Consider the following 22,735-nt stretch of genomic DNA (forward strand, 5'->3'; position numbering starts at 1 on the left):
TTGTTCTCATGGAGGTTTATATGATTAACTCTGGTGAAGATCATTCCACATTCTGCAAGTTTCTTTTGCAAATCTTGCAAGAATATAATCTATTCTCTTTAGTTCAAATTAAATTGGGTAATTTGCCCTTTTACAAGATGGCGACAGAGGATTCCAATACATTTTCAGCGGATTGCTATGCGACACTGCGTGCTCCTGAGCTGAGTTCGGTGTATTGCTGGTAGCAGGAGGAGTGTGGTAAGGTGTGAAGGTAGGTGATGGTCTGGTGCTGTGTATCAAACTGGAGCCGTGCCGTTACAGTGGTCTGTATTCCTTCCTTTCTGTATATTTTCAGCAGAACTTGTAGAGATCGACACCATCTAGACTCTACTGTGTGCCCCTCACCACTCAAGGGGGATCAGGACTCTCCTGTTGCCTATTAGCAATGCATGTTGATTTTCGGGTGTGTGCACATGGAAGTGCACAGAGCAGTGATGACCCCATGGCAGGTCACATCTTGGGGGGATGTGCATTTCCACTGAATTGGCTGTTGACTAAAGAATCAGAATAGACCAATTGGAGAAGAAATCGCTAATTTATCGAGGCGTGTTTTACCACCATAACGATTTTAGGAAACCATCAGCATATGGGATTCTACAAGCCCCGTTTACACCCATCATATTCTAACAATATACCCAAATAGTGAAGTAAACACACAAGAACTCATTTGCTCTTGCTTTGACTTTAACACACATCAACCACTTACCCTCCTGAGGATTCCCCCCCCTGACAAGGTCAGTTTTTGTGTTATGGCGCTACATTACTTTAACTGACAATTGTGCGGTCATGCAACACTGCACCCAAATTAAATTTATGTCCTTTTTTTTTTCCCCACAAATTGAACTTTCTTCTGGTGGTATTTAATCGCCTGTGCAGGGTTTTGTTTTTTTTTCACCATAAAAAAACAAAGACCAACATTTTTGAGAAAATAAAACATTTTTGACTTTTTGCTATTAACCATTTGCCAACCACGCTGTAGCCGAATGACAGCTACAGCACAGTTGTCCAGTTCTGGGAGGGTGTCATATGATGTCCTCCCATACGCCCCCGGCGATCTCCGTGATCACTGTCCTACAGACACAGTAGATCACATGATGTGGTAAAAGGCCAATCACAGTGGCCTTTTACCACAAGATCAGCTGTGTCCAATGACACAGCAGATCACTGGTAAATGCAGTTTCTGGTTATCTGGTGCACTTTCCTCATACTGTCATACCGTGAGGAAAGTACTGCCAATAACCGGCAATTGTCAGATCAGCAATGATGATCAGTGCCCCCCACCTGTGCTGCCAGTCAGTGCCCATCATTGTTGCCTATCCGTGCCACCTCATCAGTGCAGGCTCATCAATGCACATCAGTGAAGGAGAAAAATTACCTGTTTGCAAAATTTTATAATAGACTTTTTTTTTTCTTTAAATTTTTTGCTCTCCTTCTTTTTTTTTTTTATAGCGCAAAAAATAAAACACCCAGCGCCAATTACAAAAATGTTTTGTGCCTAAAAACGGGACATAAACAGAATGGTTGGCATCCATTTACATCTGTTCCTCAACGGATGTGGACAGTAGCTGTTCTGTTTATAAAAACAGATATGGATTTAAGCTGATGATTCTCCATCTACATCCGCCCACCCATAGACATACATTGTGATTCAGTCTGGATTTGTCTGAAAAACCCGACAGACTGATCTGGACTTAATGCCTGTGTGAAAGGGGCCTAAATCACTGTGCTGTAATGGTGTGCACTGAAAAAAAAGTGTAACGGGTTTTTTGGGGTTTACTTTCCCTCACCACAGCTTGCTGCGATGCAGAACAGCTTGCTGCGATGACATTTCAGTAAAGATTCAAGAGAAAAGGTTACGCTTCACTGCACAGTTTTCAGTGCATAAGCACTGCTGCCGACACTGCACAGCAATGACTGCTTTTTAATGTAGCTGCTGCTGATGTGAACCAGCACTAAGCTCCTAGATACCAATTGAAACTTGTATGTGAATGGTTAAGTGTCCATAGGCTGGACACAAGTGCATGTTAAGTATACTGCATTTGACTTGCCTTTGAGTCATTAGCTGATGTTCATGAGCCATTATACATTCTTCACTTGTTTCTTTCTGTACATAAATTAAAAGTCTGTAATATTTTGTCACACTTTACTGAGTGCTTCCGTTACAGAACTATGGACCTGTGTTTGCATGATGTTGCATCCTCTACTGACATATCATGGCTATCCTGAAGGAAAAGGCTGGTCCTACCCACCATGCTGTGTCATGCCTAGTCCCAACCTTCTTCCTGCAATATCTTGTCGGTTACCACTCTCTGCTTACAGCTGTAGTAGGGCATCCATGGAAGCACCGATGTAGCTTTCCACCCACAATCCTTCCCAATGAGATCAGAAAGACAATCATGGTGGCTGAGTGAATCCTACTAAATAAAAATAAATAGTAAATGTCTATATACATCTTACATTTACTGCTATTTCTTATTGAAAATGTTCAAATGTCTCTCTTTATAGGACTAAAGATAATCTCTCAAAATGTCGTACATGCTTCCGCATTTACATAATGGCTGGCAGGTCGACCAAGCCATCCTTTCCGAGGAAGACCGTGTGCTGGTAATTCGCTTTGGGCATGACTGGGATCCAACATGTATGAAAATGGATGAAGTTTTGTATAGCATAGCTGAGAAGGTAAGTCTAACATGAAGGGATTGAACTCAGACTGCTGCATTGAAATAGAAGGTCTCTGTATCTGGGTTGTGCATCTGTTGCCATTGGAGAGAGTTTCCGCTACATCTCGGCCCCACCAGGCAAGGAGAAATCGCCTCAGTAGAGAGACAGATGGCACAAAAAACTTGTACTATAAAAACTATCGTCAAACCGTAAAAGGTGTTTTGGCTACAGTTAGGTTTCAAGAGTTGGGGCCCGTTCACACTATGGCATTGCAATGAAGCATGTTACATGCTTTGGTGTGATCAAAAGAACAAAAGGTATACCGCTCAGGCAAACCATCCAGATCAATCCACGACAGGTGCAGGCTCTGGCTCGCCACCACACAAGATGCAATAGGTAGAAGGGTCAGCCGCACACCGGAGGATAGATGAATATAGTGTGTATTTATTGATCCATAGGACACACACAACCCCAGGACATGAACACAGGACCTGTTAACGCGTTTCACATGATCTTGTGCTTAATCATAATTAAGCACGAGATCGTGTGAAATGCGTTCACAAGTCCTGTGTTCATGTCCTGGTGTTGTGTGGCCTGTGGATCAATAAATACACACTATATTCATCTATCCTCCGGTGTGCGGCTGACCCTTCTACCTATTGCTTTGGTGTGATGCAGTGCCATTCTTCTGAATGGTACCTTGTCCAAGAACATGGGTTGTGCTACTGCCACCAATTTTTGGAACTGCAAGGCACATTAATTGGCAATAGGCACTGGAGTGCCATTCAGAATGAATAGTACTGCATTGCACCAACAGATTTAAAATGCATTGCCATGCATTGTGGTTATGTGATGCACAGCCACTGCTTTGAATGAGCCCTTAAAGCTTTAAGAAGGATTTACTTTGCTACTTTATACTATGTTGGCTGATGGTTGCAGAATTTATTGATGCTGTCTTTGTTCAGTTGAATGCATATCTGTGCAGCAACTTCATATTTTCAGGTAAGCAAAAAAAAAATGGGGGGGCACAAGTGGGAAATTAAAGCATACTAAATGTGCTGTGCACTTTTTTTTTTTTTTCTTTGTTTGCTTAGTATCCTTTAAGGGCAATCTGTCCCCACGATAAGGTCACTAGCACATGCAGCTCACTCTTGTCTTTCTTCCAAGCCTGTCTGTGTCTGGATTATTTTTATGCTGTAATAGAAAATCCAGTGTGGATATACCCACTTGTGTCCAGGGTTCAGGTGCAATGCAGTGATTAGAGCTCCCAACCCCATTTACATTCTGCTGTAGAGTCAGAGCTAACCACTTCAAGTCCGGACACTTTTACCCCCTTCCTGTCCAGGCCAATTTTCAGCTTTCAGTGCTATCACACTTTGACAATTTTGCGGTCATGCAACACTGTACCCATATGAATTGTTTTTTAGCTTTCTTTTTTTTTTTTTGAGACATAACTTTGTTTTGGTGGTATTTATTCACCACTAAGATTTTTATTTTTTTTGCTATATAAATAAAGTCCAAACATTTTGAAGAAAAAAGTGTTTTTCTTATAAAAGTTTGCAAATAAATAATCTTTCTTCATAAATCTTGGGTAAATGTATTCATATATCTTTTTAGTGGAAAAAAAAAAATTAAATTAGTTAATAGCCAAAAATTATAATAGAAGAATTTTTTTTTTTTCACTGTTTGCTTTTACACTCATTAAGGCTATAAAAGCAACAATTTCTCCTTCTCTCTGGCTGCATTCTTGCAGCCATTGAGAAATACTGTGTGAGCTGTGATTTGTCACATGGTACAAGGCTGCTGTGAATAGCCTTGTACCATGTGACCTCTGTGATCATTCACAGATTTCACAAGTAGTAAACAATGATGTCAGGAAGTGACATCTTTTTTACTACTGTTCCTGTGATCACTGATCAGCCAATCCGTGATCACATGAATCCGGACCTCACACAGAGGTCCCGTATAGTGATCAGTGTGCCGCATGCACAGGCAGTGAATGCGGAGGCTGTTTATAAATAGCCACCCGCTTTGCTCCCGTCCAGCTGTTTATGTACGCTGGCCGGAAGGGATGTGGTTAAAGTGATATTAAAACAAAAATTGAATATATTGCAGCCTACCAATCCTTAGATGTGGTGGCTGTATTAGTTTTCTTTTTCCCCCTCCCCCCTATCTGGCCAGTAACAGATCTCCTGTATTAGAATGCCTCTACTCTGGATGAAGGAGCACAGGGACACCTTTGGACAGTAGTACTGTTAAGCTGGGGGGAGGTAAGTGTTACTATCAGATTTAGATACACTGACAAATAGAAGCCAAACTCCAGCTCACAGTTTGAAAGATGTCACAGTAACAGTTTTTTGGGATAAAGGTTTTACATGAATAAATAAAATTGGTTGAGTTATAAGCACCCCTGTCAGTGGTAAAGGGTTTATCTCATCCTAACTACTACATCTGCAAGAGAGCTTATTCTTTTGATAAAAACAGGCTTGCTGGCCAGATGAAAATAGAAAAAAAGGGAGCCTAAAAAAGGAAACTAATGCAGCCAGCTGAATAGTAATGTAGCTAATCTTGTAAAGTGAGGGGAAATTCCTATTTTAGACACTTGTCAAGTTTAACTCCAGGACTGGAAACTTTCATTGAAATGTATTTCTCAATAACTAATTGCTTTTGTGAACCTAGTTTTTTAAGTTGTAAATGTTGTGGTAATATCACTGTGCTGTACATAGTCTGTGCAGAGGGCAGAGATAAGGTTTCACACTGGATTACTGCACAGGTCTGAACGAAACAAGATTCAAGTAAGAATACACATGCCTCTTGTAGGCAATATTTTTGGGGTGACAATGCTAACATTTTTGGCTTTTTTTTTTTTTTTCAACTTTTTGAAGTGAATCACCCCAGTTGGAGACAGCAAAAAAAAAAAAAAACTTGACAGGGGCTAACCCTTCCCCACTCTGTCCAAAACTGAGAAAACTGTCTTGACTACAGATAGTTTAATTAGGAGGAGCACAAATCACTTTTCAATGCTTATTATTTGCAAATGGCAGCATGAATTTAGAAGGATCAGTAGTTTCTACATTGTATCATTCTACTCTACAGCACCTTGGTCTTGCTAGTGATGGCTGTTCCAGGCACATGCTCTGAAATAGATACCGTACCATTATTCTTTATAGGGCATATTTATAAGGCATTGATGCTGACATTCAACAACCCTTCACTGCAGGTGAATCTATCTGGTGTATGTGTATTCAATGATGGTGAGGAAAGTCACATTTACTGACTTATAAATATGCCCATATGGCTGTGCCTAATGCATTTGCACTGGCTGAAGTTTGGGATTTAGGATACAAAGGGTAGCACAAGACAAAGCTGCTCAGCACCCTGCAGCCCAAGCAACTGATAGCTCCTTTAGGGCCCATTAACAGTTGCAAATGCGGCTGTTTGCAATTAAATATGAAAGACCCAGCAGGGGTTCCATGCTACCAGCTGTGGGCAGGAAGCCTCTTTGAAAACAATTGGAGGCTGACAGCTCCCACAGCTATTCACAGCTACTAGCATGCAATTGCTCATGAAGCGATTACCTGTGAATGATTAGCCCTGGATGCACATGAATAGGTCTGCACGTGAGGTCCAGAGTTTAATTTACAGTCGTCTTAGTGGGATGCCTGAGATGATCAAAATTGCAGTATATGTTTAATGGAAGACACTTTAAAATGTGTAAAGGCTAACATTGTTTTACTGTGCTGGGTCATGTTTGTTGTACATTCTTATTGTAATGTTTTCTTTGGTCCAGGTAAAAAACTTTGCTGTGATCTATCTTGTGGATATAACAGAAGTACCTGATTTTAACAAGATGTATGAGTTGTATGATCCGTGTACAGTCATGTTCTTCTTCAGGTAGGTATTCCATAATTACTTGTATTTTGAATTGAAGCCTATAAAGAGAAAACTAATGCAGCCACCACATTTTAAGGATTGGTAAGCTGCATTCATTTTTTTTTTTGGGTTTAAAACTACTTTAACATGCCCAATTCCAGCTGGCTCTTTAAAGAACTTGTAAAACCAGAGGTTTGTAGGCAGGCTCTCGAATGTGATCACCGTGCCTGACTGTCCCAGTGATTACATGATTGGTAGTCATTCCCACCAGCTCCTGATCGTCACGTTACAGGGAGTGGTCTGTGACTGTGTAGTCAGTGCCGTGTGCATCCACTCAGAACAATAAATGTGCTGACCAGCCATTTAATTGTAGTGACCAATCCTTGAAGTGTATGTTACCTTGAATATTTTTTTTTTTTTTCTTCCCTGCGTGCTTTCACATGTGTATCTTATAAATCATATTCTATATTAATGTTTTTCCATTTGAAGTTCCTGGTTGATCCCGGCAGGTATCTTTCTTCCTTGTTCTAAACTGAACTCACAAAGCACAGAAGCTGATCTGTTCTGTGGTCCTTTTTTTTTCATCCTTTGGCTGACTGTTCAGAAGTACAGAACACTTTGCAGACACAGAACATGCCTGTATTGGTTAGTTTGTTCAGCATCCCCCTCCCCCTCCCAGCCTGCCTCTTCAACACATCCCCCTGCTCATGCACTGTTTGCATCTTGCCCCAGTCAGAATAGACTATGGAATACAGGTACAATGTGCTGTAACCCCACTCCCATTATCCGGAAGAAAGGATGCTTGGTCACATGACAGAACAATTTAACCTTGTGTTAAAAAAAAAAAAATAAAAAAATTAAAATTTCTGAAACTAAGTAAAAGCAGATATGGTTGCTGCTTAGCTGTATTAGAAATTGTCTATAACATTGCATGTTATAAAGCTGCCCCATAAGATGATTTTGAGACTTTTACATTCTACTTTTAGATGGCTGGATCTGCAACAGAATAAAGTGGTTGTAAACATCTTACTGGACAGAGAGGCAGCCATTGGCTCCCGCTGCTGTCAATCACAGCCAGTGAGCGGGGGGCAGGGCTGAGCCATGCTCTGTGTGTCAATGGACACACAGCCTGGCTCAGGGTTGAGCCCACATGAGTGCCCCATAGCGAATGCTTGCTATGGGGGTACTCAGAAGGGAGGAGGAGCAAGGAGCGCTGGCGGGGGAACCCAAAAGAGAAGGATCAGACCTGCTCTGTGCAAAACCATTGCACATAGCAGGTAAGTATGACATGTTTGTTTAAAAAAAAAAAAAAAAAAAAAATGTTTTCCTTTGCAATCAATTTAGGCAGTTGGAGCAAACCTAGCAGTTCAGTGTTCATATTATGGTGGATGCAATTGACGTTGTACTAAAGTCACATAAATGTGCAGATGCAGCCCTCAATTTGATTGTACCTTTCATCCTGCCATTTGATATCAGAGTGTGTATATGCTGGCTGTGATTTTATATGGTTAGATTATATTGTGTTTTTTCCCTATAACAGGAACAAGCACATCATGATTGACTTGGGGACAGGTAATAATAACAAGATAAACTGGGCAATGGAAGATAAGCAAGAGATGATTGACATTGTGGAAACTGTTTATCGTGGTGCTAGGAAAGGCAGAGGTCTGGTGGTGTCTCCTAAGGACTACTCAACAAAGTACAGATATTGATGGACCTGTTTGTTAATGAGACATCTGTGGGTTGGGTTTTTTTTTTTTGTTTTTTTTTTTTGGGGACTATAATGCCACTTATGACATCCTATGTGTGTTGAGATCAGAAGGTGTAAGCAGTTTTACAGTTTACGCATTTTGACAACAGAAACATCATCAGCTTTATTTACAATCCATCTGGATCTGGAAGTCTGAGAGGCTGAAGCCTTAACCGCCTTATTTATAGAAAATGATCTTTGTATATTGTAATGTGTTTAATAAATATGATATTTTTACTTTGTGAATGTTTTATGTTTTGATTTTGAATTCCAGATCATACATTTTTAATTTTATCCTTGGCATGAGTATTAAAGTGCATCTGTATTTATCCAAGAAAAAAATAGAACAAAATGTTCTGTTTTGTGCTGCAACATCGCCACCTAGCTGTTAATAACTAAGAATGCAAGGGTATCTTCTTTCAGAATCTGTGTACATACTGTGCATATACAGTTTATGGAGGACTGTTTGCAAAATAAGAGACCTATGACCAAGTAAAAAAATAAGCATCTGCTAGGTTTATTTATTTAAGCAATGGAACTTTTACAATCTTGCACAAAGGGTATAACTATATAGATGCGTTTTAAGAAAAATTAGACAATTTAACAAACGTTAAACACAAGTCCAAAAAAATCTATTTGCAACTTCCACTGCAACCCAATTAGGGCACACAGGCTATGGCACAAATTCTTATCTCCGCATTTATCAAAAGGCTGCATGGTCATCAAAATCTATTTTAGATTGTAGAGTCTTCATTGGAATAATTGCAGTTCAGCTTTTTCACTGGTTACACCACCACTACATCTTGCACAAGAGGGAACACGGAACAGAGGTTGCACAAAATTGTCCAAGAGACTGTAGATATATCTTGTCAGGACAAAGGATTATTTAATAACATCTCATATGAACTCATGATTTCTTTTGTTTCAACAAGCTGAAGGGTGTAAGTGCTGCAGTGTGAATGCATTTCTTATGTGGTTGTAAGCAACGCTGAGTGATTGATGGATTAGTATTGTGAAGAAATTATACCCCTACAACAGTGTGTAATTAATAGTATATTTAACACTTTTTTTTTTTTTTTTTTTTATGTTCAACACATTTACATGCAGACAGGATGCTTAGAACTGTCACGTATTAAAGTTTATTTTTTAATGTTAAGTTACTGTTTGTCCCAACTCCTGTCAATATAATTTTCGCTGGACAGACAGCCTGCATGTAACTATTGGCAAATACTGAATTCATATACTAATTTTTCAGCGGTGGTCCCTTAGGCTGGATTTACACTGTTTCTGTATGCTGTGCTTTAAAGTGTTACTAAACCCAGGATCCTGCATTCACTATATCTGGTCTCCCACAGTACACACAACATGAAAGTGAAATTATTTTAGTAAATATAAACTAACTACCTTTTCTAATCAGCAGTTAGAGCAGTCTTGTGACTTCTATCAGTGTCTGCAAGGGAGAATGTGGCCAGCACACCGAGGATCACCAATATGGGTCCAAAAGTTTTAATGAATGATCACATAGTTACAGCAAGGCAATGTTTTTGAGTCTCACAGGACCCCTTCATTAGGCATGTGACATATGTATAGGTGATCCTCTGTGTGCTGGTGACATTCTCCCTTGCTGACTCTGTTCGGTTCCAGACGATGGTCGCTGCAGCACCCACTTATACACACAGCCATTATTAATGCAAGAACGTGTGCGTTTGAATTGTACACTTGCATTCTATCAGTGTCCAGCACAGCATTGGTTAAAGTTTGTAGGAGGAGTTTTCTTTTTGATCTAGAATTATGCAAAGCCCCTGACCTCTGTCTGGACAGTGCTGATTGGCCTTGTGCTGATCACATGCACTCTCCCAAGAAGAAGAAAAAAAACCTCTGGCAATGCACACAAAACTGAGCATGCAGAATGGATACAGTTCAGTGTAGCAGGAGATCAGACATGGACATTTGAACAAGAGGAGAAGCAGAGAAGTCAGGATCAAACTGCCTTTTTACACAATGCAGAGGATTAACCCCTTAGGTTCTACAGTGAGTATAACAAGCATGATTTACTGCATATACAGGCTGATTTTACTGTTGTGGGTTTAGTAACACTTTAATGTTCTGGCAGCTCATTCATTTGAATAGGCTTTTGAATGCACCAAAAAGGGTATGCGCTATTTTTTTTTTTTTTTTTAAAACGCAGTACACCATTGTGCATTGCACTGCAGATACATTGACAAGGTCAATTGAGGTGGCATTAGCAATGAGTGGCACGAGAGCGCAGCAATGTGTATAAAGTACATTTTCACAGAGCAGCAGTATAAAACCAGGTCTTATTGTTTTCTAGATTGCAACAACAGTTCAATAGCAGACTTCATTTGTAGGTTGACATTGTCTTTAAAATAAAGAAACCTGGCACTTCCAAGTGTAGGGTTTTTTTTTTTTTTTTCTTTAACTTTTTCGTAGAAAACGCCATTACATAAAAACTTCATTTCAGATTTTTGCAAATGTCCACAGTTAGTGCTAAAAGAGAAAAAAAAAAGTTGTTAAATTGTAAAGTGAAAATGCATGCATTTTTGTTAAAAAAAAAAACAATCGTACTTGGATTACTTTTATGGTTTCTTTTGAGATCTGAAAAAGTGTTTTTTGGAATTTATTATCAAACAATACACTGATTCCTTGCCATGATAATTTCAGCATAAAATATGGACCGCTTACAGATTGCATGAAACACTTTTTGCATGGGCATATGCTTAACCCCTTCACGCCTAAGGGTAAAACAAATCTAAATGCCTAAGCACAATTTTGCAATGTTGACATGTGTTAGTAAAACCATACATATCACAACTACTTTGTACATCCAGGTGAATTATACCTTGTTTTTTTTCAGGACATATTGGGCTTTCATTTGGTGGTAAATGGTAATGGATATCTCCTGATGAGGTTTTTTTTTTTATATAATTTATCATCAAAGAAAGCTGGCCCAAAATAATAAAAAAAATATATATATTTTTTTTTTTATTTAGCTGTGTTTCTTGTTACTATTATAACCTGCCACCAAAGAACAACCCAAAATAAATTCTCCAGCTCTTGACAATCGCAGCGATACCATATGTGTTTGTTTGTACCTGTAGTACAGCCCAGAAACAATAATGCGCATTTTTGTTTAGTACTTTTTATTTTATTTTTTTTACCTAAAACACACTGACACCAATTTTTTTTTTTTTTTCCCTAAATCCTGACCTTGACCCAAACACTCACCCTGGTACTGCACTAGATCAAACCTTGATCTAAGTATTTTTCTATTTTATTTTTTAATATTTTTTTTTTTTTTTACAAACATTTTTTCCCTCTATGCCAGGTGTTAGAGAGATACAATGTATCTATCTCCTTCATTCATAGAAAGGATAAAAAAAAAAAAAGGGGTTGGGCTGTACAGTGACTGATCACTGTGATAGCCAATCAGAGGCTATCCCAGCAATCATGTGACCCAGAATAAGGAGTCCTGGGTCCCGATCGTTAGAACGGGACTCGGGGCTCTCAGTGACACTACAGTCTTTGTGCTGGGAGAGTGGCGTGCTCCCAGCACAAAGGCAGGCATGCAAATAGGCGGCCCCACGGAAAAAAGCCCAGTTCTGTGAGGCCACATATTTGTGTGACATCAGTGTCAAGGGGTTAAGTATGTCCATGTGAACAAGGCCTTAGATGTGTTACCATTGATCTCTAACTCCATATAGTGTGCTTTTAAGAAAATGCACCTCAATGAATTTAACACACTGCAATTAAAAGGTTCTAACAAGGCCTTACCTGTCCCACTGCTTGTGCCTCTGATCCTTGCTCTCTTGCAGAGATACATTGCTAAACTTACTGGGGCGTCGGGCACCCGCATCCCTCACTATATCCTGTGGTGCCAACTATATTATTAACTTAGCAGCTGGTGGGGGAACAACATCATACAGCGATAGACACAATAGTACTATAGCTGCCAGCAGGTGAATCTATGCTTCCTATCAGAAGGGTTCTGAAGATTCATCACCCGATGTAGCTCTACAAGAACAGTAAAAATTGAAGGCACAGGCTTGCAGGACAAATATGTATTATTAGTATTCTGATATGTGCTTTTTACTATCATGTAAATATCTTGTTTTAACCAGGTCTTTGTTTCCTTATAGAATAGGTGCAGGCAGGGGCGGACTGACAACTCATGGGGCCCCCTGGCAATAGGGGATCAAGATATGTGTCCTTGCCCAAACTCAAAAAAGCCTATGAAAAAGGCACCAGGGGCATCTCATGGGGCCCCCTACTGACCCCAGGCAGTGCCCAAATTTCCAAATGGTCAGTCCGCCCCTGGGTGCAGGTATTACCCCCTTCTGAGTCACCTTTTGTCTACATTCCCTACTCACCTCTGAACACCGTCCCTTAGTTCCACCCTCCTCCCAGTACTGTCCCTTTTAGAGAACACAGAACCAAATATTTTGTGGTGATAAGCACTCAGTATAGAATTTGTTAATGATAACAAGAAAAGCAGTAAAATAGATCCCCTGCAGCCAGCAACAATAGATCTCCCAGCATCAATAAACCCTCTAGCAGCCAGCAACAATAGACCTCTCCTTCAGCAGTAGATTTCTTGCACCAACAATTGACCTTCCAGCAACATAAGAACCCCTCTCCTAGCAACAATAGATTCCCCCATCATTAAAGAGGACCCTACTGTGGGGTGGAGGGGGGGGGGGGGCAGAGGACATTACAGTGGGGAGGGGGTGATGTGAAGGGAGGTAGGACATTGCTGTGGGGAGGCAGGAGACACTACGGGGGGGCAGAGGACACTACTGTGAGGGGGATGATGAGAAGGTGAGCGGACACTAGTGGTGGTGGAGGGGCACAGGACACTATGCTGTCACCCCCCCCTTTCCCCTGAGAATCTTTGATTTTCTCCATGTTGTCCGGGTGCATGTCAACCTCTGGAATGTTGCCTACCCCTCTGGTAGAGTAAATGAACACATATGTATTAAAAGCAGCTTTCTTATTTAGAATCTCTATTATTTCAGACCATGGGGTGCTTCAAATAACAAGAAAATTTGCAGCCATAGAAGACGAAACACAGAAACATAGAAGAGTAACGGCAGAAAAAAAGGACAAAGTGGTCTATCGAGTCTGCTCCAGACAGACAAAGTGGTCCACTGAGCAGGGGCGGACTGACAACTCATGGGGCCCCCGGGCAATAGGGGATCATGGGGCCCCTGTGTCCTTGCCCAAACTCAAAAAAGCCTATGAAAAAGGTACCAGGGGCATCTCAAGGGGCCCTCTACTGACCCCGGGCCCTCAGGCAGTGCCCGAGTTTCCAAATGGTCAGTCCGCCTCTGCCACTGAGTATTCCCAATTTAATAATGTATTTATATGTGTTCTTTTTACATTTATAGTATAGATCTATGCTTGTCCCAAGAATATTTGAATCCACTTACTGTTGACCAACTCTCTATGTCTGCTACACCAGCAGATGTAGTGAGTCAGTCAACAGCAAGTGGATTCAGATCTACCATTTTTTTTTAGCAGAACACATAGGGGTCATGTGACAGAAATCATATAAGCTAATGTATTACACATTTTAATAGTTTCTAAAATTATTTTGCGACCATTTACTATAATATAGTTTAAACAAAAGTGGAACCTTACCACAACATCATCACTGTTTTCTATGCCTGCTTGCGTCATCAGGTCAGCAATGTCTTTTTGAAGCTCATCAATGTTGGAACCTATTTCTTCCAGTAAGATATTAAGGAAAATGACTTGTTTTGGCAGGGTGACAGGAGTATACTGTGATTAATAGATGATACAAACAATGCACACTCAGCTGTAGCCGAGCTCCATACAGTAATGAATAACATACTATATGTTATTTAGATGACCTCCCTGTGCTTGCTTGGGGTTCCCCCAGATACTATGGTCTCCTGCTACACTACAAAAACAAGCTAGCAGGGAAATTGACACCTATCTAAATTGGCCCTAGTTCAAGTGAAACAGAAACCTTAGATTGTAAGCTCCTCGTGGGCAGGGACTGATGTGATTGTAGAATAGGTAAAGCACTGCTTACATTGTTGGTGTTATACAAGTATCTGTGATAATAATTTATTTTTAAACTGCAGGTTGTTACAAACAGGGTCCTCCTAATCCTCTGAATTGCATGGTAGCTGTACTATTTTCCTATTTTGTAAAGCTCTATGCAAACTGTTGGCACTATCTATCCTGTAATATAATAATTAATGTCACATCAAGTAATAACAGGTCTTTATGGCTATAGTTGTATTTGTGGAACAATAATAACTAGGTCAATGTTTCCTGATTTATTATATTAATTGTACATAATTATTTATAGTTTGTTGTAGGAATGCACCGTAATTCTAAGTTCAGAGAATTTTGACCACCCTCTGAAAAGTGATCCATGTTGGATCACTTTTCAGAGGGCAATAAAGGAGCAGTTTACGGTTATTCAGGAGGTGATCCTACTGCCTCCTGAATCCACTTTTGCCTGAGCTAATTTTTTTTGTTGAACTGTGACTTTTAATGGGAAAACCACCCCACAATTGTGAGCTGAGCACTTGGTTCAATGGGCAAGTTTGACAGACAGTGACACCCGTTAAACTGAGCAAAAAGGCCTTACACTTGTCACGGTATGTGAACAGCCCCTTCCAGCTCTTTGTTATCTTTATGGTGGGCAGTTGGAGGGGGCTGTGAAAGTGCAGCTCGGATGCCTGTTTTTACTGCCTGCTTGTCGCCTATCAAAACAAGCTCAAAAGCTAAAGGGATACTTTTGTTTGTTTGTTTTTTAAATAACAAACATGTCATACTTACCTGCTCTGTGCAATGGTTTTTCACAGAGCAGCCCCAATCCTCCTCTTCTCAGGTCCCCCCACAGGCACTCTTCCGCCCTGAGCAGTGCCCCCATAGCAAGCTGTTTGCTATGGGGACACTGGTGTGTGCTCGTCCCCAAGCCCCACTCTCTGCGTCCATAAGACACAGCAGAGTGGGACTCAGCCCTGTCCTCCGCTCCCTCCTCACAGGCTGTGATTGTTCCAATGGCTTCTGTTGTTGTGTTTCAGCCAATGAGGAGAGGGTGACCCGGGAAAGCCGAATCTCTTGTGTACATCGCTGGACTGAGATCAGGCTCAGGTGAGTATTGGGGGGGCCATTGCACACAGAAGAATTTTTACCTTCATGCATACAATGCATAAAGGTAATAAAAACCTTAAGCCTTTATAACCACTTTTCAGGTGACACTGGTGAAGTGTACAAGTCATACAATATACTAATACTTGAAGACTACAGTTTATGAAATGTAATGTACTACTAAAATAAAGTGGGGGCCTCATAATGGTACCCAAGTCACTTATAAAGGTATTCATAGCCATTAAATGATCATCACTTAAATTGATCAATTATATTTATGATGTGTTTGGAATGTGGTTATGTATGCAGCCACTCCCTAGACAAATAATCTCACGGATGAAATCATTACTATGAAATGGATTTTCCTTGATTGCTTTTGTTCCCCCCTAACAATGCATAGAGCTAGGGAGTGTTTGCTAAGTGCATAAACGTGTGTAATGGCAAAAAAACAAACAAACAATGTAATAAAGGGCATAAATATTTATGTTTTTATCATTTACAGAGTGACCATTAGTCACTCAGCTCTTTCAAAAGCCATCTCATGCTTTATAGGTAGTCTTAGATGATTAAAATATCTGTTATATGTCCTTTCATATGGTTTTAGGAGCTAAGAGACCCTTGGTAAAACCAAATTGTTAAGATAAACCTTTTTTTATAAATTATTACAGCGATACATCATATAATAAATATTATCTATTAAATAAACATGTTTCACTAATTCACAACCTAAGTAAAAAGGATATTCCTCTGTGTTAACTGATCTGACATAGTCTGGAATTTGTCCTGGAGGTTTCTCAAAAGACTTTCAGCCTGCAAAGGAAACAAATATCATCAGATTATCAAATGTAAAGTTCAATATACATAGTTACATAGTTAGTCTGGCTGAAAAAAAAAGACAAAAAAGTCCATCCAGTTCACCCATTTAAAAAAAAAAAAAAAATATATATATATATATATATATATATATTATCCTACATCCACAGTTGATCCAGAGGAAGGCAAAAAAAACCCAGGAAAGCATGATCCAATTTGCTCCTGCAGGGTAAAAAATTGCAATACACACCAAACTGAGCATGTGCCTCCGCACGGTATGTCTGATCAGGAGATAAGAGGGGGAAACTGGAAGAAGGGGAGGATCAGAGAAGTTGGGATCAAACAGTGTTTTTACACAATGCAGAGGATTAACCCCCTTAGGTTCCACAGTGAGTATAACAAGCATGCTTTACTGCATATACAGATTGATTTTACTGTTGTGGGTTTAGTAACACTTTAAGTGGGTTTCCTGACCCAGTCCAAAAATATGCTGGTAGGTGTCTCCTGTCGAAATTAGTTGTGGTGCATATGAGATAGGGACCTTAGATTGTAAGCTCCTTATGGACACTGGCTAATGTAAAGAGCTGCATAAATTGTCGGTTTATATACTGTAAATACATGTAATAAATAAATATTGAAAAAACGTGATTCCTCAGCTAGTGGTCCCTTCCCGTATAGTAGTCAGCAGTTAAGTAAGCTACTTATTTTCTTTTCTTTCATGTTCTTTCTGGACACACAGCTTGTCTCCACAAAAAATGTATACTCAGAAATAAAATGTTTTAGGGCCAGTTTACCCCAGAATGTGGTGCAGGAAAGACATGTTTCATGTGCGTTTCCTACACTGCGCTCAAAACACACTGCTTCTTTGATCTGCTTCAGGTGCCAATACATTGTTAAAGGATACGTTCACATTTGAAACATGTTACATGTTCTACCCCTTTTGTAGGGTGGAACAAGTAACATGTTCCCATAGCAGCAGCAGTGCCCGCCGCTCCCTCTCCCTCTGACAGATAGTACGAGAAGAAGTTCCCCCGCACTGTCAGATTTTAACCTCTGGTTCACAAATCTGCGTTCCTGCGGTCTGCATTTTGCGTGGGCATGAGAGCCCATTCATTTGAATGGACTCCTGTGCCCTGGGACACACAGGGAAAAAGTCCCTGCTCTTCTTCAGAAAACGCAGCCCGTGTGGGAACCTCGGTTCTCAGTACGGTTGCTATTTCCAGTGCGGGCTGACCAATCAGGAGGCACGGCACGACACATGCATGCGCAGTGGGCACCAGGTTGTGAAACAGCAAGCTGTCACAGCCTTGTGCCCACAGTTGAGATACAAGCACCATGGAGGAAAGAAGGAGAGGGGACTGTGCGGGTGAGTACATCGCTGGACCCAGCTTTAAAGTGTTACTAAACCCATGACCCTGCATTCACTATATCTGGTCTCCCACAATATGCAGAACATGGAAGTGCAATTATGTTAGTAAATATAAACTGCTAAATACCTTTTCTCATCAGCAGTCGGAGCAGTCTTGTGACTTCCATCAGTGTCCAGCCAAGCACTGGCTAAAGCTTGTAGGAGGAGTTTTCATTTTATTCTAGGAGGATGCAGAACCCCTGACCTCTGTCTGGACAGTGCTGATTGACGTAAGAATTAATGGCACCGCCCGCAGGTCCGCATTCTCCTGTGTGGGTGGTGTGGTTGCACGGATTTTTGTGTGGATCCGCAGCCGCACCATCCGCACATATGTGAACCTAGCCGAAAACAGCATAGTCGTGCGGGGCTCTGCCCACACGGCTGTGTCATTCATTCACAGAGTTCTGTAAATGAGTGCCTACAAGTCTCAACAGTCTTAGTGGCTGTCGGCTTGTAATTCTCAATGAAATACCACGGTGCTGTGAAGCGCCTAGGTATTTTATTGAAGCTTCCTGTAAGAATATCTGCATGCTCTTACATCCCTTACAGCTAGCAGATATTCTGACAGGTCTGCAGGAGACCTACATGATATCAGTGATCTACTGATCACTGGTGCAATGCTTTCCAGACTCCTCTGGGCAAAAATAATAAATGCACATTTTTTTACCTGCAAAAAAAAATGTGCATTTATTATTTTTGTCCAAAAACTGAACTTATGCTTTAATGGCATTGCAAATGCAGTGCATTTGCACGCACATGCCATTTGTTGTGGCACATTTTTGGAAAGTAGTTAATGCACTCAGGGGCATCCTTAGGGTTGGTGTCACCCGGTGGGATAACTCTTGGTGACATCCCCTCCGACGATCCCCACAGAATGGATCGGATCTGCGGATGGAGCATAATGGATCGGAGTCTGATCCATTATGCTCCCCATCCTGCGGGGATCGTCAGCATGCTACCTATATGGGGTGACACCGGACCCGCTCCACAAAAAGGTAAGTTGTAAAGAAAGCCGACGATCCCCGCAGGATGGATCTGATCCATGCTGTGGATTATCGTCAGCTTGCTTTACAACTTACCTGCGTGGAGCGGGTCCAGTGTCACCCCACCGCACCTGCCTTGGGACGCCACTGAATGCACTGTTTTTACTGTGTTCTGGTGCGATTTGCATCCCATTCAAAGTCGTACCGCAAGGGGACCACATTCCTGTGCCCTTATACTGTATGACTATATATCAGTGGAACCTACCATATAAAAAATATAAAGAGATGTAAAAAAAAAAAAGAAAAAGTGCTGGCCATTATACAGTACATGCAACAAACCTCTACAATTGTTACTAGAACGACCATGAACAACTAAACTAATCAGGTTACAATAGAACAGAAGAGTTTAGTTACCTATTCTGCTCAAACACAGGAAAACCTTCTAAACAAAACCAGCCCATGATCACATCCCACATAAGTTGATGACACTTACAAAATCAGACAGGTCCTGGGGAGTCTTGGGATCGCTGTCTGTCATGGCTGCTTCCAGGCTCAGGGTGAGCAGTGACACTAACTGCCAAGACAGCAACACCTTCCTTCCTTATCTCCAGCACTAGGAAGAGTGGAGTCTGTAAACACAATACACAAAAGACTTTCCAACTGTCTTGGAAACTTCTCCACCAATCAGATGACGGCTGAGCAGACAACCACAACCTGCCAGAGGCAGCCACACCCCACTAAGGGCTCACTGTGGAATGTGACATTTCCTACTGCTACATTGTGTCCATCCTAACTGCTTCTGTATGGCTGCCTAGGCAACGTCTATGTTGACAGGTGTATACAATACTACTGAGTCATCCACAACATCCAGCACTGAGGTATGGCTACTTTTAGAAATGTAACCTTTATCAAACATTGCTAGATACAGAGGATTTGATTCAAGTTGTATTAAGCACATACACAAGAATGTAACATACTGCAGCTTACCAATTCTTTAGGCTGCTTTCACACTGATCCACTTTTGTTGCGTTCTTCAGTTAAAAAAAAAGCAGAAGAAAACTGCATTCCTTAAATCCTATGGCGCTTTTCACACTGATCCGCTGCACTTCAGTTGCGGTGAAAAAAATCCTGCCTGATGCATTTTTGGTGAATGTTTGTTCAGTTAAAAAAAAAGCACCAAAAACATATCCCTCCATTGAAATAGACGGAAACTGCATCAAAAATGCAAAAAAAAAAAAAAAAAATCCTAGATTGTAAGCTCTATTGTAACTGTAATGTCTTCCTTCATTTTGTAAAGTGCTGCGCAAACTGTTGGCGCTATATAAATCCTGTATAATAATAAAATAGTAAAAAAAGGCAACGCACCTGTGGGAAGTGCTTTGTCCTGTAGGGAAAAACGCAGCACAAACACATCAAAAACGCAAAGCACCACGGCAAAGACACATAAAAATACAGAAAACCGTATGCATTTTTTACTCTTTTTTTCATGGGAGCAGTGTGAGAGTACCCTAAATGCAGAGGCTGCATATGTTCTTTGCTTTTTGCCTACCGAGCACTTTCACCCCCTTCCTGCCCAGGCCAATTTTCAGCTTTCAGCGCTGTCACACTTTGAATGACAATTGCGTGGTCATGCAACACTGTACCCATATGGAATTTGTATCATTTTTTTTAAGACAGATAGAGCTTTCCTTTGGTGGTATTTAATCACCTCTGGGGTTTTTATTTTTGCTAAACAAACCAAAAACAACTGAAAATTTTGAAAAAATTTTTTTGTAAATGAATAATTTTTCTCCTTCACTGATGTGCGCTAATAAGGCTGCAGTGATGGGCACTGATAGGCTGCACTGATGAGCACTGACAGGCAGCACTGATGAGGAGGCACTGGTAGGTGGCACTGATGGTCATTGACAGACATCACAGGTGGGCATTGACAGACATCACTGATGGGCACTGAAAGGCAGTACTCATATATGGCATTGATAGGTGGCAGTGACTGGCGGTACTGACAGGCAGCACTGACTGGCACTGTTAGGCACATTGACCGGAACTGTTAGGCTGCACTGATGGGCACTGATAGGTGGCACTGATTGGCACTGATAGGTGGCACTGATTGGCAGCACTCATAGGCGGCACTGACTGGCATTGAAAGGTGGCACTGACTGCCACTGATTTTTTTTTTTTTTAAGTCTGCGGACGTGCGAAAAATGAAAAACCGGTAAGTGAACAAAAAAAGTGCTAGTGCAAAACCAACACACAAAAAAGTGCACTTAGGGGTGTGCTTTGTCCACCCCCCGAAGGGGTAGGATCTTTACCCTGATCCCCAGGGGCACGAAGCTCCTGACGTGGATTAAGGTTCCCATATGGTCCTTTTAGCCAAAAGGCCTGGTGGACCCCTTTCCTTGTGGCTAGCCTAAGCCAGCCACCAAGTACTAGGTAAGGGGGCTCTCCTGAAGAGAAAATCTCCTAGGGACAGGGGAGGAAGGAACCAAAAGGCCACACATCCTCCCCCTAGACTTCAGGGTAGGCCCGAGGGCCCACACCCTACCATCCGTGAGAAAAGAAAACACACACATAAGTGAAAGTGAACAAACATGGGAGAAAAATAAGTTAAATAAATACAAAATAAAAAAGTGGCTGTGCAATCGTGCACTGGCTAGGCCCTGAGGCCTGTAGCATAAAAATTGCCCTGGACTTAGCCAAAAGGCCTAGCCCTAAAAGGCGCAGTGCAGAAAAAGTGTTTTGGATCAGTGACCATGTGCACGTTTCACACTTGGGATCCCATCCCCATGTGTTACTAAGAGCACCCCTGAGGCGACCACTCAGGGGGCATGTTCTGCGGACTTTCTGCCTCCCCGGCCCCTGGCCAGACAAGGTAGATCCATTCAAACCAGGAGGAACCGGGCCCCTCTGGTTTTCCAGGGGGAATTACTCTCGGGCCCCAACTGCCTGTGGGCACCTCGGTTTCTGTTCCAGCCTGTACTAACCATCAGGACCCCCATGCTACCAGCAGGGGTACTATACAATCAATCATCCCCGCAAGCAGCAATGATGGTGGAGCACCCCTACTGGACACTGATAAGAACAGATACTACACTTGATCTTAGCCAAAAGGCTGGAAACCCCCAAGGGTAATCCAAGTATTAACACACTCCATAAAATCCTTATAAATATCCTAAAGTTGGATATTAGCACACCACATTTTGGAGTGGATTGCAGGATTTCACCACCATTCATAAAGTATTATGTATACCAAGACTGTACAGTATATACACTATATTGGCAAAAGTATTTGGACACCCTCCAAATCATTGGATTCTGGTGTTCCAATCACCTCCATGGCCCAGCTGTATAAATTCAAGCACCTAGGCATGCAGACTGCTTCTACAAACATTTGTGAAAGAATGGGTCGCTCTCAGGAGCTCAGTGAATTCAAGCGTGGTACCGTGATAGGTTGTCACCTGTGCAATAAATCCATCCATGAAATTTCCTTGCCACTAAATATTCCACGGTCAACTGTTCGTGGTATTATAACAAAGTGGAAGCAACTGGGAACAACAGCAACTCAGGCATGAAGTGGTAGGCCACGTGTCTGGGTTTGGTGGTTGCCAGGAGAACGGTACTTGCCTGACTGCATTGTGCCGAGTGTACAGTTTGGTGGAGAGGGGATTATGATGTGCGGTTGTTTTTCAGGGGTTGGGCTTGGCCCCTTAGTTCCAGTGAAGGGAACTCTTAAGGCGTCAGCATAACAAGACATTTTAGACAATTTAGTGCTCCCAACTTTGTGGGAACAGTTTGGGGATGGCCCCTTCCTGTTCCAACATGACTGAGCACCAGTGCACAAAGCAGGGTCCATAAAGACATGGATGAGAGAGTTTGGGGTGAAGGAACTTGACTGGCTTCAACCTGATAGAAGACCTTTGGGATGAATTAGAGTGGAGACTGTGAGCCAAACCTTCTTGCCCAACATCAGTGCCTGACCTCACAAATGTGCTTCTGGAAGAATGGTCAAACATTTCCATAGACTCCTAAACCTTATGGACAGCCTTCCCAAAAGAGTTG

The 22,735-nt window shown here is 41.5% G+C and overlaps 2 protein-coding genes across 3 annotated transcripts; one reads left to right on the forward strand and one right to left on the reverse strand.

Moving 5' to 3' along the window:
- The first annotated feature begins 119 nt into the window (after positions 1 to 119).
- On the forward strand, positions 120 to 8,569 carry TXNL4A (thioredoxin like 4A). Of its 2 annotated transcripts, XM_089682331.1 has the most exons (4): positions 120 to 250; positions 2,545 to 2,718; positions 6,491 to 6,594; positions 8,114 to 8,569. In XM_089682331.1, the coding sequence occupies exons 2-4, from the start codon at positions 2,566 to 2,568 to the stop codon at positions 8,283 to 8,285; spliced, it is 429 nt and encodes a 142-aa protein (XP_089538457.1). In that variant the 5' UTR covers positions 120 to 250; positions 2,545 to 2,565; the 3' UTR covers positions 8,286 to 8,569. The 2 variants fall into 2 exon arrangements, with proteins under 2 accessions (XP_089538457.1, XP_089538458.1); XM_089682332.1 differs by lacking the exon at positions 120 to 250 and having other exon boundaries at positions 2,587 to 2,721; positions 6,493 to 6,594.
- Positions 8,570 to 8,810: 241 nt separating this feature from the next.
- Positions 8,811 to 19,323, reverse strand: HSBP1L1 (heat shock factor binding protein 1 like 1). The gene is made up of 4 exons (XM_089682333.1): positions 19,170 to 19,323; positions 16,216 to 16,282; positions 13,982 to 14,073; positions 8,811 to 10,831 (listed from the first exon to the last, which is right to left on the reverse strand). Exons 1-4 carry the CDS (start codon positions 19,212 to 19,214, stop codon positions 10,826 to 10,828), a joined length of 210 nt encoding a protein of 69 aa, XP_089538459.1. The 5' UTR covers positions 19,215 to 19,323; the 3' UTR covers positions 8,811 to 10,825.
- Positions 19,324 to 22,735: the final 3,412 nt, after the last annotated feature.

The sequence above is a fragment of the Staurois parvus genome, unplaced genomic scaffold (assembly GCF_062004578.1).
Source record: "Staurois parvus isolate SC_StPar_1 unplaced genomic scaffold, SC_StPar_1.0 ptg000287l, whole genome shotgun sequence".
Lineage (NCBI taxonomy): Eukaryota > Metazoa > Chordata > Amphibia > Anura > Ranidae > Staurois > Staurois parvus.

Coding starts and splice junctions, on each gene's coding strand:
- TXNL4A (XM_089682331.1), top strand. CDS start 2,566: ATGTCGTACATGCTTCCGCATTTACATAATGGCTGGCAGGTCGACCAA. Junction 2,719..6,490: donor TGTATAGCATAGCTGAGAAG/GTAAGTCTAACA, acceptor TCTTTGGTCCAG/GTAAAAAACTTTGCTGTGAT. Junction 6,595..8,113: donor ACAGTCATGTTCTTCTTCAG/GTAGGTATTCCA, acceptor TCCCTATAACAG/GAACAAGCACATCATGATTG.
- HSBP1L1 (XM_089682333.1), bottom strand. CDS start 19,214: ATGACAGACAGCGATCCCAAGACTCCCCAGGACCTGTCTGATTTT. Junction 16,283..19,169: donor CCCAGGACCTGTCTGATTTT/GTAAGTGTCATC, acceptor TTTCCTTTGCAG/GCTGAAAGTCTTTTGAGAAA. Junction 14,074..16,215: donor AGATCAGTTAACACAGAGGA/ATATCCTTTTTA, acceptor TTAATATCTTAC/TGGAAGAAATAGGTTCCAAC.